The following is a 14,747-nucleotide window of genomic DNA, read 5'->3' as shown; positions in this document are numbered from 1 at the left end:
AGCTCCGGTGCGTCTTGCCCTCTGGCAAAGCTTGTCGTGACACCGTTTCAGTCGCATTGCGCCGGGTAACGGCCGGGGCCCGGCCCATCCTTCCGTCACCGTCGGCTTTATTCCGCACTAGTCGCACGGCTCGCCCGGCTCCAGCGGTCGTTTCGCGCGTCTCGGTCGTGTCATGCACCAGCGAATGCGGTGAGTCCCCCGGATCGCGCGTACATTCTCGTCCACGCGGCACGCGTTGTATCCGATCGAGCAGCCACCCCTCCCGACTCGCCTTGGATAACTTGTACTAGATAAGCTCGGTTCGCCGCTTCTCGGCAAGTAATATACACGACATCACCAAGCGAGATATATCGTACCATCGGCATACGGGATCACCTCGTCATACACTCTATATTCGGATACCACCGCTTCCGCGTCGGCATAGCGTGGATTTGCGGGTCGGCGCGGCGAAGCGCGCACGGGAATAAAACGGAAGGAGAGATTGCGATGTTGATCCGTCCGGATTATGCTACTTATTACGAGCTTTTGCAAGAAAGATTTAAATTACTCTCTGAAACTTTTAGAGTGAATCTTACTCTGAAGAGCGAAAGCTAACTCTTCAAGACTGAAAAGTTCAATTTTTCTTTTTTAGAATAAGATTCCACTAAAAAAAATTTTGAGAGTATATAATTCGTTGTATACAAAAGTTGAATTGTAGCTGCAAATGAATTGAAAGTCGAATACTTCCGACGAATCGTGTACGTATAACAAAAATTGTGAGTTACTCGATGAAAGAATTCGATTTTTCCGCTGTGAACTTTAAATTGTTTTAGAATGGAATCTACTTACTCTAAAGATTGAAAATTGAGCTAGTCTTGAAAAACAGTGACTTAATTTTCAATTCTTAGGAGTAAGATTTCACTCTACAGAGATTCACTCTAAAAATTTTAAAAGATGCTTATACGTATATTATTGCAGATAAATCGAAATTTGAATCGAGATTACAATTTCGATTATATTGCGCAAAACTCCAGCACTTGCCAAATCTATTATCGCGATTTCATTTGATGTTTTGAATTTATAAAGAAGAAAAGACGTTGTACAAAACTTTGATTTTATTTCAGTCATATTGATTTAATAATTATAACAAAGTTAAAAAGATATATCATCAATCATTTGATGATATTTGATTTCGTCACACATGTTGCTCGCTTGCCAATTAAAACCTATTTGCCGGCTTGGATTCTATTTAAGAGTTATGATTATATTTTTAGATATATCTTACCTTGGCACTTCGCATAACACTGAATCGTTGACCCCTCTCTAAATGACGCATATTTTTATCATTCATCAGGATATACATGTAGGATTATTTGCTTCCTCGGCTACGTTCGTAAACAACATTAAAATAGCACTGGAATTTGCAAAAAGCCCGTATCCGACTTTCGTGTTGCCGTATCATTATTACGTAACATTTAGGATTCTGCAAAAAGAAAGTGTTATATTATACATATAAATTTCATTGACTTTATCACCTTATTGTAAAAATGAGTCTATTAGATACAATTTCAGATGTAGAGCATCATGGCAATCAATATAAAATTTACAAAATTTGACAACACACCATGGGGCTTTCGACTAGCTGGTGGCAGTGATTTTCCGCAGCCACTTACTGTTATCAGAGTGAGTTTTATATTTTCCTTATCTAACGATTATTAATGTTTTAATGTGAACGTTAAAATCACAAAATTATAATTCAAGTAATATTAATTATTTTCATATTCTGAACATGAAAATATAGGACGTAAATATAGGATATGACAGTTCTTATTTCATTCGTAACAATTTAATTATTTAAAATATCATTGTTTTGATTATTGTTTCAGTAATTAAATCTTAAAAATTAAAAGAAAAATAGGATAAAATTAAAATTGAGAAAATCGTAATCTACAGGTCACGGAGGGAAGCCTGGGCGAATGTATGGGTTTAAAGGTCGGAGATGTCGTAGTAAGATTGAACGATCAATCGATTATCAACTTGACTCACGGACAAGCGCATGAAGCACTAGTGCACGCTGGCAACAATTTCGTTTTAGGTGTACAAAGGTAAGTCTCTCGCAAGGATCATCGATTATGCGCGAACATAAGGAAGATTAATCGTAGCATCTTATATACAATTTTTTTTCTTTCAAATAATATAGGAAAATCAGGCAAATAAGAGTGTGATACTTAAAGTGCGTTCGGGGAGATGCTATTAGTGCTAATAGCATCATTCTATCCTTGTTTTATGTCTAATAAACAATAAAGATAGAATAACAGAAGTAGCATCTCCCCGAACGCATCATTAATGAACAAACATTAATTAAATGTGTAGATAAATTGTATTTAATTTGCTTTACATCCAAATCGATGACCAATACTTCAAGTCATCATCAGCGAGATAACAAAGAAAAAATGGTTTCCACAGAAGAATGGAAACTATATTATTTCCTATATTATTTCAATTTCGAAAGTAATTCATAACTCGAATTTTTTGTTTTCTATTTAAAATGTACTCTGAACATAATTGTAAATGTATGTATTTATATAGGATGTAACTCAGAAAAGCTGGAAAAATTGAAATGTTCTTAACTTCTTAAATTACATCATTTAAAATCTCAATTAATAAATTCTTTCAAATGCTTTCATTTGTTTTATCCATTAGAAATTACTAGATAAAAAAAATCATTTTATATTGCTATTAAAAAATACACATTAATCAGATTCATGCATACATATACATAATGTTTACATTGGATAATAACAAAACAGGAAATGGAGATAAATTACGCTCGATTGCGCCGGTTGCACCGCGGCCAAGACGAAGAATAAGCGGGTACATAAATGCAACAGCTAAGTCGAACGCGACTCGCATAAATTAGGCTCTTGTCCCATACGGTCTCTCCCGGGAGAAATCGCTCTTAACCAATATTAGTTCTTGAGATTGTTGATAGTGAAATTGCGCCACGTGTCGAAACAGCGATAAAATATTTACGATATTAATGCGCAATTTATTACCGAGTCTCGATTTATTTTTTCTCGCTGCTGCAAAAAATTTTTAATATCCAATATAAAGCATATTATACATACATACACATATATATATATATATATATATATATATATATATATATATAAAATAAAAAATACAAAATAAAATATATATGAGGAAAATAAATAAAATATTTAAAATATATTATCAATCCTTAAATATTATCTATTTTTTGGCTGATGGTACTAATACAATAGAATAATATAGAGACATTCAAGAACTGCCGAGCGAATTAGCGAATTCTTTCGATTGTCTTACATGTTACCAAAATCGAATTTAATTTCGAAGCATGATAACCAAAGGCCGTGATCAAATTTAACGAGACTCCCGATCTCGTGCCTAATGAAGAAGAACGGGCGGTACGCGTCATTCATCACCGGCATACTCTCGATAATAACTTCGGCGACGCTGCAAGAATATCCCGGCGTATGAGCTACGTGTGTAGCAATGTATTGCGAAACCTATAAATAGGTGACCCAGAATGAGAGATCTGTTTATCATTGGTTGGCGATTTTATTACTGGTCCCCGGTCGCGGCCCGTCTTTTGCCATTTGTCGCATTCGCGGGATCCGCTACTTGCGCGCAGGATAGACCGTGAGAGCGAGAGATCGACACTTGGAATCCGCGCACGCGGTGTATTCAGCGTATAATTGCATCCGCGCGCATAATACCAGTCGATCTCATTGCGAGCAGGAGAAAGTCTATTTTCTTGGTCGCTGTGTTTGTTGCGCAGAGAGGAGGAGACACGAAAGGCCGCCGAAGCGATATCGGAAGAGACCATCGTCCCATATAAGATCGCCGTGAGTATATTCGTGAGATGAAAGGTAAACAGCATCCCTATTGCACTCTTAACTGGTGACGAGGACTACGCGACGTCCCCATCTTCTTCCCGAGACACATCCGACTCTTGCCCGTGTACTTTCTCACGTTCGCGAAACTTTGAAAATTTTTACACGAGTTCCTATATGAAAAGAAAAATTAATTCTGTCTGAATGATTTTAAAAATTATATGAGAAGAAAATAAGTATTCACACGTCATCAGATAAGAGTGAAAAGAACCTGTTACACTGAAAAAAGAGATGGTTGTATTAGTTGTATTAGATGTTGAATTTCTGATTAAAAATGAAAATCAAAATAGTTGCATCTGTTATCATTCTAGTCAAGATAACCAGAATTTTGATTAATATGATTAAAATTTTCTGGTTTGTTTCAACCATAAATTTTTCTGTTATTGTATAGTTATATATATATTTTCATATTTTAACAAATGTTTAAAATTCATATAATAGCAGACATATTTTCATAGAGTTTAAAAAAAATTTTATATCATTTTATGTCACAAAACATTTTTTTATAATTCCTAGAATGTCTAACTTAATTATGATGAATTAAGTATATTTTTTTAAACGTTAACAGCACTTGTAACAGCATGATTCCTACTTGCTTCCTATCTACGAAAAAATATTGCGATATTTATCATCGAAAGTTAAACCTCGCCTTTCAACGGGGAAAATCTGTGATCTCAAATCCGCTTGACATTTAAAGAGAGATATGGTGTACCAGAGAAAGTGGCGACGAGATGATGACGTCGAGTTTGCTTATTAGCTTGCAGACTTACCGCCGGTCTTCCCAGAACAGATCTTAAAGGAGGAGACAGTGATCGAGCGATACGAAGAAGAGAATATCGTCGTCGAGCCATTGTCCGCTGAGGACGAGATCAGGAAAGAGAAGGAGAAGCTCGCGGAGGAGAAACCGGTAGACGCCAATAGCGAAATAGTGACCAACAAAAATCTTACGGATGATGAGATCGCTCAGCTGATCCTCGAGGAGGAGGAGCTCTTGTCCGATAAAGGATTATTGGGGTATATTTCTGGGATTATCGAATCGACTGATGATGAAACTGCGATTGAGAATTCATCCCCTTGCTATATTTTTCATTTAAAGAATACAAGTAAAAGATTTTTTTCTAAAAATTAATTAAAAATAGTTTAAATATTGAAGAATCTTCAACATTCAGAAAATATTAGGGTATATTTATATTAATTATTGGGAAAAATATTTTGATTAAACCAACAAAATATACCAACAAGAATGATATTTTAATGAAACAAAACAAAATTTCTTCACCAAAATGTCATTCTTTTTGATATATTTTGTTAGTAATCTAACAAACTTTTCTCTCAGTGCTAAAAATCGAAAACTTTTCATTTATTTTTATTTGTAAAATTTTCATCTCACAGTAATAATTGAAATTCTATTTCAAGAATATATAGAACGTCATTCTTGTATATTTTCTTCAAATTGTATACTTTTTAGAAGTGTTAAAATACGAATTTTTTTAGTAATAATAATAAAAACTTTTATTTTTTCTGTGCCTTTGACACGATAGAGTAAACTTCAAGAAATTAAAACCGCGAGCCTCAATCCTGAAAGATTCAAAAGTTCTGGAGGAGCTGCAGAATATCGCGATAGCTGAGCCCGAGCGAGTGCAAGAATTGAAGCGCACTTCCACTTTCCTGCAAAAGCCGCAACGACCAATACCGAAGGTGAAGAGCGAGTCGAAAGTGGAAGAGGACGAGGGAGAAACTTACAAGGTTGTGATTAAGAAACAGGACAAGAAGACAGTAATCGCACGTCTCGTGGAAAAGGGTTTATTGCCGCCAGGATCAGAATCAATCATCATCAAGACACCGGAACCACCGGAACCATCTAAGGTAAAGATGCATGAAACGGAAAATAAACTCGAAGAAAATCATCCCCTTACCGTGTCTGATTCAAATTCCTCGTGTTCAACCTGTTCTTCCAATAACAATTCACTGTTGTCCCCATGTCTTTCGGAATCTGATTCAAATGAATTTCTCACCTCTGAGGATCAACTAGCGCATCGCGAGACACATAAATGCAAATCAGAGCAATGCTATGTTAAACCGAGTCATTCTCGAAGATACAGTACTAGATATGATGAAGTCGGAGCGAGATCGCTGTTCAAGGGTCGCTACTTGGAGAACCTCCTTCGCGGTTACACTCGTTCATGCATTCTTCGTGATCGACAAGTCGATGAGTTCGCGAACACTAAACCGGGAAGTATATACTTGAAGAAGTATGATGGTCTAAAAAATATTGGCCTCGACGGTTTTTCATCAAGCGAGACTAAAAGAAGAACAAGCAGATGTGCACGAGCACATTACGTAGAAAGGATTCTGCTTCAAAACGTTAGCGCTGTTGTTACACACTTTCGTCCAAAACCAAAGATGACGCGCGTCTTCGTCTCTAGAATGAAGGGAAGATATCTGGCGACATATCTGAGACGCAAAAGTCTCTGGCTAATGTCCTTGATTACGACATTGTTCCAGTTTTTATTACAGAGACCAAGCGTCTCCGAGTCATCGAACTTGTCGAAGATTCATGAACGACGTTTGAGTTTCAAGGGTCGATACTTTGAACACGTTCTTCAGAAGAATGTCGCTCCTGTCCTTGAATGCGTCAATGAGACATGTTTCATCGATGATCAATTAAAGATGTTTGAAAAGGAAAAAGAGGAACTAAAATCTACCAGGACGAAAGGATATTACATAAAAAAATGTCTCCATCGACAGAATCTGCGTTTGAAATTCGCTTTAATGAATCTTCTTGATTACGTGAAGAGGAGTCTTGATAATCTCTTCACTATCACCAAATCATCAAGAATGAAAAGTACAATGAAAGGTCGATATATCGAGCGGTTAATTCGTAGAAATCTCGAGATACTTGAATTGTTCGTGGAATACATTTGTTCCAGAATCTCCCAATGGCTCGAGGATGGTTTGTCGTGCACATCACGAAATGAATTTCCTGTTGCCACCGTCGGTACTTCCAATGACATTGTCAATGATTCAATTCTAAATGAAGAGGAAATTGATAAAGATGCCTCCGATTTAAAAATCTCCGAATGGCACGAGGACGGTCCAGCCTGTCCATTGCAAAAAGAACCCCTTATCATTAACACTTCCAACAATTCAGATCCAGTCGAAGAAGAAATTATTGAAAATGATCGCCAGATTCTCGAATGCAATAGCAATCCAGTCTTATTCGAAGAAACCAATGAATGTACCGACTTGGCCAAACCTACAGACGTGGTCCCAGAAGACGCTGTTTCAAAATTCTTGCAGTCGGCCGAGGATTACGTTTCCACCGAGGTCTTCCATCGTGGTAGCAGACGACTCTCAAAATCCCGGAAATCTATTGATACCTCCAAGGAAAATGATAAGGCATTGTCGAAATTTCTACAGTCGGCCGAAGATTACGTTTCCGCCGAGGTCTTCCACCGTGGTAGCAGGCGACTTTCAAGACCGCGTAAATCTGTCGATATCACCTCCAAAGAAGATGACGAGACGTTGTCGAAATTCCTACAGTCGGCTGAGGATTACGTTTCCGCCGAGGTCTTCCATCGTGGTAACAGACGACTCTCAAAATCCCGGAAATCTATCGATACCTCCAAGGAAAATGATAAGGCATTGTCGAAATTCCTACAATCGGCTGAGGATTACGTTTCCGCCGAGGTCTTCCATCGTGGTAGCAGGCGACTTTCAAGATCGCGTAAATCTGTCGATATCACTTCCAAAGAAGATGATAAGACGTTGTCGAAATTCCTACAATCGGCTGAGGATTACGTTTCCACCGAGGTCTTCCATCGTGGTAGCAGGCGACTTTCAAGATCACACAAACGAGAAGAGCAAGGAGAAGAGGATGTTCTTACAAGTGTCCTCCGCTCGACCAGCAATTATGTCTCCAGCGAGATGTTCCATCGTGGAAGTAGGAGATTATCAAGATCGTTTAGAAGGGAATCTGTTTCCCTTGCAGCTCCTACTCTGTGGGGCGGTTTGAAGAATATGCACCTCAATCTGCCTTGGTTTTCGTTCAGAATCACCAAGAAAAATACAAAACATATCGAAGATTGTGAGGAGAAAATTGATTCCGAAATCGAACTCGACAATCGAAGATTATCATTCGTGCCAACAATTCTCTATCGGGATATCACGAATCGCATCGGCATCGATTTCACAAAATTTGTGGTTTACGCCTTCGTACCTTGTACTTCAATTATCCTTCTGTATATGTATAAGTAGTATTATCATCTAATAATCATCTAATGACGTTTGTACCTTGTTTTGATGCAATCAACATAATTAAACTGTAGACGTAATTATAATCGATATAGAAACTCAGTTTTGATTTTACTTAAAAATTTAATATCGCGTCAGTTCGTTTTAGTTTGATTTAATTAATCGTAATTTAGATTAATACAAATGTATCTCATGATTGTATATTTAAATTTAAATAGATATTTGTCCTAATTTCATAGATATTTATAGATCTACGTAAAACACGCATTGGTACCCGTGTATATAAAAATGTCTCGTAAATAATGATGTATCCTCAAATTTTAATCATATGTAATCATATGTTTTGTTTTTGTCATTAGAATAAGTGTTAGAGTGAATAATCCATAGTAGAATAATCGGAATGCAAAGATATCTAATGTGACGATTCAATACTACTCCTCAATTGTGTGAAATATATTAAGTAATTAAATTATTGAAACTGGTAATTCATATTTAACTTTTTTATATCTGTTGATATACATATACATATCAATCGTTCTTCTTACATAAAAAAATATAAACCGCAACAAAAAAGAAGATTACAATTTTACGTTCTATTATACATATATGAGCTATAATTATCGTATTACAACTTATTTATTTTTTATTCTATTTATTATTGATTTATTAGCATTTATTATTAATTTAATTTTTGTTGCCTGATCTTATAACATACAATACAATATAATTAAATCATACATTACATAAGTGCCGATTCAGTGCAGTACTTTCAAAACAAGATGTTCAACGTTGATTTGACTTGAAAAGGTAGGTACATGTTCAATATTATATTTTTCTAACGCTTTTTTAAAAATAAAAATTACAATATTTATCAATTACCATAAAAAGATTACCATAAAAAGATCATAATTCTTAAACATTGCATAACTTTTTTAATGAAAAGATTAATTGCACAGCTATTAATTTTTTATAATAATATTAAAAAATATAGTTTTATTATTTTCAAAATAATTTTTTAAAATAATTATATTTAACATACAAATAATACTTTTCAAAGAAAAATAAAATTATTAATTTATTCATTTCCGATAAAAATTTCAAAGATATGCTATCTTTTTCTCTATTTTTTACAAATTAAAAACTATTATGTAGCATAATTTACTGCATAAAATAGCTTTTGACATATATCTCACATTTCGTTTTATCAAAAACAATTATTCTTTGTTACACAGACCAAAATGTATCAGTTAATATAACTTATGAAAAAATTTTATGAAAAATTAAAAATTACTGTTCTAAAGATTTAAATAATATCTTAAAAGATATATGTTAAAAAGATCGAAAAATTAAAAAATCTTTGACAAAAGTCATTCGGAGATGAAATTCTTTCATATAATAATATAAAATCCTTTAATAACAAATACACTTTTATCCAGTATATTCTCTATAATTTAAATTTTTCTTACGATTTAGACAACAACTTCAGCGACACAAGAGTTCATATGCAGGGCAGAGGAAGAGGGAAAATCTGATTCACGTCCCGCATCAAAGGCAGAAGAAACAGAAGAAAAGGAAAGCGACGAGGTCGACGAGGTTGAAGCAAAAGAAAGACCAGAATTCAAGGAGGAGGATCGTCCCGAATCTTGTAAGGCAAGATTAACGCAGGACGAGCAAACAGTAGCCGAGGAAGATTCGAGCGTCTCCACATCAGATCCGGTGGCAGTAAAAACCAATAACAAAGAGAAGATCAAGCAACTGGTATCCACGGAGATCAGCCTCGAGCAACAATTGGAGAACGTGCAGCGACAATTGCTCGCTCTGAAACAGCTTCCAAGTGAAATCGAAAATCACCTGAAGATTGTGTCCGAGCAACTGCACATGATCATGGAACTTAGTGGCGTACAGCGATCCTTTGGCAACGGAAACGGTGACTGCCGCGGGTTGTCAGGTGACCGAGATTCGTAATCGTGTTCAAAATAGCCAGAGCGGACCTTGACGATTATTTTCTAGGCATATTTTCGAGTTCGTCGCTATGTGACTTCGATTCTGAGTGGATGCCAATTCTCGCGTCAATATTAAATTTAAAAAATGATTGAAAAATGATTAAATTAAAAAATAAAATTGCGTTTTATCAAAATTAAATATTTTTTCAAACAAAACATTGTTTCGATATTTTACACTTTTTTTTTTAATTTAACTCATTCATATTTAGATCAATTCAAGTGTATGTGAAAATAAAGCCTAGATTAAATAGAGAATACTTTAAATTTTTTAATTTGTAATTTTAGATTCGTTTCATTCAGAAGAGAATACCATGCCACGGCAAAAGGACGAGGAAGAGTTGAAGCAGCAGGAGGAGGATACTGATGAAGAGGACGAGGAATTCACGGAGACTTACGATTACATCGAAGAGATTGCGTGTTTGGAACGAAGGACGTCATCGAGGTCAACACCGCAAGTGATCGAGCCCAGTGATGACGAAGGGGAAATGGAGGAAGAGGAAGCGGAGACGAAAGAACTGGACGGTATGATTTCCGTGAAGAGCGCGAACGAGGAAGGAAGTAGAGTGAAGAAATTTATCGTCTCTTATGAAACTAAAGTTCTAAAATCGCCCAGTCCAGCACCATCGCACGGTAACTATCAATATTATTTATACTCATGCATGAATTCTCTATTGGTCTCAAATTTTGCAAAAAAACTATAACTAAACAGTGAAGTATAACTTAAGTGCGTAAAATTTTGCGATATTAAAATATTATTTTTCGCGTTATGTTTGAGTCAGATATAAAACAATGTTGTAAAATACAACAATGCTACATTATAGGAAGTTTCGAACCAGATCCTAAACTGTCACCAAAAGACCAAGTTATACAGGAATTCCAGGTATCCGATGAATAAAATGATCTGTGTCTTAGGATGAAATGATTCCTCTTTATATTATTCGTGCTAAAAAATTACAAACTCGTTAAATATTGATGAAAGTTCACCCTGTTTTAAAATCCTTAATGAGTTAATTGCGTAAATGCACGATGAATTAAAATATGTATCATTTTTACGGTTGATATTCCTATTTTGTGAATTTATCGTTCCTGCATCACCTCTTTGCCATAAATAGATTTCTATATTGATATTAAAATAGTTTGTACATGTGAATTTCGTAATTTTGTTTCCTTTTACGCGATTGATGCATGGTGAACATTCAAATTCGAGCAAAACCATTAATTTGTTATGTTTTAATTTTCAGCAAAGGGTGCACAAGAAAGGCAAAAAGCATTCGCAAGAACTGTGGCCGCAGGCTAAGCAACTCGAACTTACGCAAGGTCGCCGATGGAGATGCCCGAATGATTTCTTCAACGATGAGATGATAGCGGAAGTGTTGACCTGTCAGGCGGAAGTTATTCGTGGTAAAGCAATGGGGTAAGTACAATTTTATTCAAAACAATTTCAAAACGAATCAAAATTGTACTGCAGGATGGAAAGAAATCTCAAGAAAGATGTTGCGACTGTTTTAAAAGGTATTAAATTAATCGATTGTACAGAGTGAACTTCAAGAAGTATGAGAAGACGAATTTACCAAATTATGATTACCTGATGAATTCGAGTGTTTATAAGATGATTCATAAAATGGAGCGAGAACCGAAAAGGGGTATCCCCGTCAGACCCGCTAAAGTCAATGCGGCGGAAGATATAATCGAAAGAGTTGTAAGCCTCTCTTTGTAATTTTTCACGGCTGTCAATATAAATCGCCTAGGCAGAATGGAGGTGATGATAATTAATTGTAAAACCGTTAATTGACAACCAAAATATATTTCTTAAGCGATTTTAAATATGTTTACGGAAACATTTTAATGAAATTGTTGGTAGCATTGCCAATTAATCATTGTCATCCCGATATAATTATGTTATTTGATCCTATAAAAATTACATTTTTATCTTATTTTAAATTAATTAGAACAGATGATGTAATCTGTCTGTGAGTAAACAACTTCAAGTATTTAATCCGTAATAATTCAATCAAATTATAAGATTAAGTAGATAATTTAAGATTATTATCAATATTACTAACCAAGGGAAAAGGAAAATATTATTTCTTAATATATTTTCAGAAATCACCGGCGTTGAGTGTTACAGACGACAGGAGCGCTCGAAGCGTCAGCCACTAATGCAACAGCGATTATAAATGATCAGAATGTAATATGATAGTATACGCAAGAAATTTATGTATATTTGAAGGATGTGTTAAATCTACGTATCTTAAAAGTTCAAGAAAACCACTAGGAATTACTAGAAATGTAATTATTTGGCATGTCAATCGCGTCTGAAGAATGTTATCATCAATACAAATAATGTAATAATTCTAAGCACGTGTACGTATAAATACGTTTGTATTCAAACCGCCTCGAGAAAGATTTTCTCCGCAATAAAGAAATCTACAGTCATTTCTGGATAAATTTACATTCAGATCAATTAATTCAACAAACATTTATCCCTGTTGATCTGTTTGGATCTATTTGATTTAAAATGTATTAATTAATTTTCTTATTAATAATTTATTTAAAAACTTTTTCTCTAATATTTAATGACTTTGTCTGTTAATGTAAAATCCTTTTTTTCAAACATTTTTTATGTTTTATTTTTTAAAACTTTTTAATCATATTGATTTAAATGATATAATTAATAGTAAATTTGAATGAATCAGCAGGGTTAAATATATAAAATGTATTTAAAATCTAATAAATATTTAATTAATTTGCGCTGTGGCTATGTCTTGATACCGTACTTGTCTATAATTGTAAATTGCAAAATCAAGAAATCTTATATCCTACCAGAATAAAATCAAGCATTATGCTTCTCAAAATGGCATTAATTACTTTTTTACCAACAATACATATTTCTATATATCATATACAGATCACTTAATAATCAGGTATGATGAGGTACGTAACAGGTGCGTAGTTGTGCCTGGTAATTAATTGATTTTCAAGGAAAGTGATTTAGAAAGTGAAGTACGTGAAAGTTGCGTTCCGTCCATTTCACTCTGTATTGACATTTGTGTTCGCTAATAAGAGGACACTAAATTATTAGTATAAGCTGAAGGATCCGTTTGTCAAATCGCATGCTTGTTATACGCGGGAACCGATAACATTACCTGTCACCATTAGTTTTCATTGATTTCTCGAAGCGGTTGGATACACTCTGTGTACCATTGTTTCTCATTGTACGCGGAACCAACATTCCACACAATGCGGATTAACCGCGGCGATCTCCGAATTGCTGGATCTTACGGTACACGTGATAATTGAAGTCGACCTAGAAAGGCAAATTTCCAAGTAAAACGACCGCGATTGTCCGCTCGCTTGGAAATTCGCGGATGAGTCGCGGAACATACTTTCTCCTTTCCGGGGTTTCCGAGGTCTCTGTTATCCGCGTCTCGCGTATGCGTACGATGGGTTGAGTCACGTCTGCCTTCCTGGCCGATGAACTTCTTTTTAGTTTTCTCCTTCTCTTTCTCTCTCTTTTACTTCCCCCCTTCTCTCTCTCTCTCTCTCTCTCCCTCTCACTCTTGCTCGCTTAGGGTTCTCCGATCGTGACGTCGGCCTCGAGCAATTTATGTAAAGCATTCTAAGCATGATTCACGAACTAGTTCGCGCCCTCGTGACCGCCACCGGCGCAGAATGCAGTCGCCGCGAGCACGGGTGCGTCCATCAAGGTGTCTGCGATTTTTCGAACTCACACGTTACATTAATGTATATATAGAATGTACATATGGAAAAAATGCATTTTGTTCTAACTATATTTAAGCATAATGCAACTTGTACTCTCTCGTCTGTTATTAATGTTAAAGTAAGATAAAAAAGTCATATAATCTTTTTCAGTTGTACGGAGGAATAAGGAGGAGATTATTTTCTTCGATAAATATAATTCATTCACATGTTTTCGCCGCACGTCAATTTCGATAAATTCATATCTGATTGCCGAGAGATTTAATGGGAAGCATGTGACAGCGCTAGGATTTATTTAACAAGTTTCCATTCATGACCTCCTACGCGACCTATCGACGACGATGACTAGATCCATTTTATATTATATTCTCATGCATTGGAAGATAGCCTTCGAGAAATTCTAAACATGCTCATATATTTTAAAAATTCAATTCCTTTTTATACACGCACATTCCTTTTTTAACCCTGAATACATGAGTCTCATTTTTATAATAGTTTATTGCTTCAGCTCTATACAATTTTATACGTATTTTTTAATATGTTTAAATTTTAACATGTTTAAGTTTCGACGATTCTTATCTATTCACTTTAAAGAATCATTTAATATTCTTCATATACACTTGTAAAAGTAATGAAAATTAATTTTCATTTCGATATGTGTAAAGGACCGGAATATCGTATTCTAAGAATATACATATCAACAATAAATAAATAAAAACAGTTTGTCTTTCAAGAGATATGAGAATAAATTTAAAAAAATAAAATAATAATCAAGAGAGAATAATATAACTCTCGAAAAAAATAATAAAACTTTTTTTCCTTTATATTTTGATTAATTTTTAAAATAGCTTGG

General features: G+C 35.0%; 2 protein-coding genes and 1 long non-coding RNA gene across 4 annotated transcripts; 2 read left to right on the top strand and 1 right to left on the bottom strand.

Moving 5' to 3' along the window:
• Positions 1-83: 83 nt before the first annotated feature.
• On the top strand, positions 84-8,747 carry LOC147908596 (uncharacterized). Of its 2 annotated transcripts, none has more exons than XM_087409585.1 (6): positions 84-189; positions 1,552-1,662; positions 1,933-2,084; positions 3,803-3,869; positions 4,675-4,931; positions 5,459-8,747. In XM_087409585.1, exons 2-6 carry the CDS (start codon positions 1,564-1,566, stop codon positions 8,172-8,174), a joined length of 3,291 nt encoding a protein of 1,096 aa, XP_087265711.1. In that variant the 5' UTR covers positions 84-189; positions 1,552-1,563; the 3' UTR covers positions 8,175-8,747. The 2 variants fall into 2 exon arrangements, with proteins under 2 accessions (XP_087265711.1, XP_087265712.1); XM_087409586.1 differs by having other exon boundaries at positions 111-189; positions 1,540-1,662.
• On the bottom strand, positions 1,077-13,815 carry LOC147908595 (uncharacterized). Its single transcript, XR_015546191.1, has 2 exons — positions 13,321-13,815; positions 1,077-1,462 (listed from the first exon to the last, which is right to left on the bottom strand). It is a non-coding gene; the product is annotated as an uncharacterized LOC147908595 (long non-coding RNA).
• Positions 5,693-12,610, top strand: LOC105153475 (Z band alternatively spliced PDZ-motif protein 67). Its single transcript, XM_087409599.1, has 6 exons — positions 5,693-5,783; positions 10,460-10,804; positions 10,996-11,054; positions 11,416-11,588; positions 11,711-11,873; positions 12,278-12,610. Exons 2-6 carry the CDS (start codon positions 10,486-10,488, stop codon positions 12,332-12,334), a joined length of 771 nt encoding a protein of 256 aa, XP_087265725.1. The 5' UTR covers positions 5,693-5,783; positions 10,460-10,485; the 3' UTR covers positions 12,335-12,610.
• Positions 13,816-14,747: the final 932 nt, after the last annotated feature.

The sequence above is a fragment of the Acromyrmex echinatior genome, chromosome 9 (genome assembly GCF_024713525.1).
Source record: "Acromyrmex echinatior isolate Ae372 chromosome 9, ASM2471352v2, whole genome shotgun sequence".
NCBI classification, from domain to species: domain Eukaryota; kingdom Metazoa; phylum Arthropoda; class Insecta; order Hymenoptera; family Formicidae; genus Acromyrmex; species Acromyrmex echinatior.
Note: the sequence above shows the minus strand (reverse complement) of the source record. Positions and strands in the feature narration are given on the sequence as shown.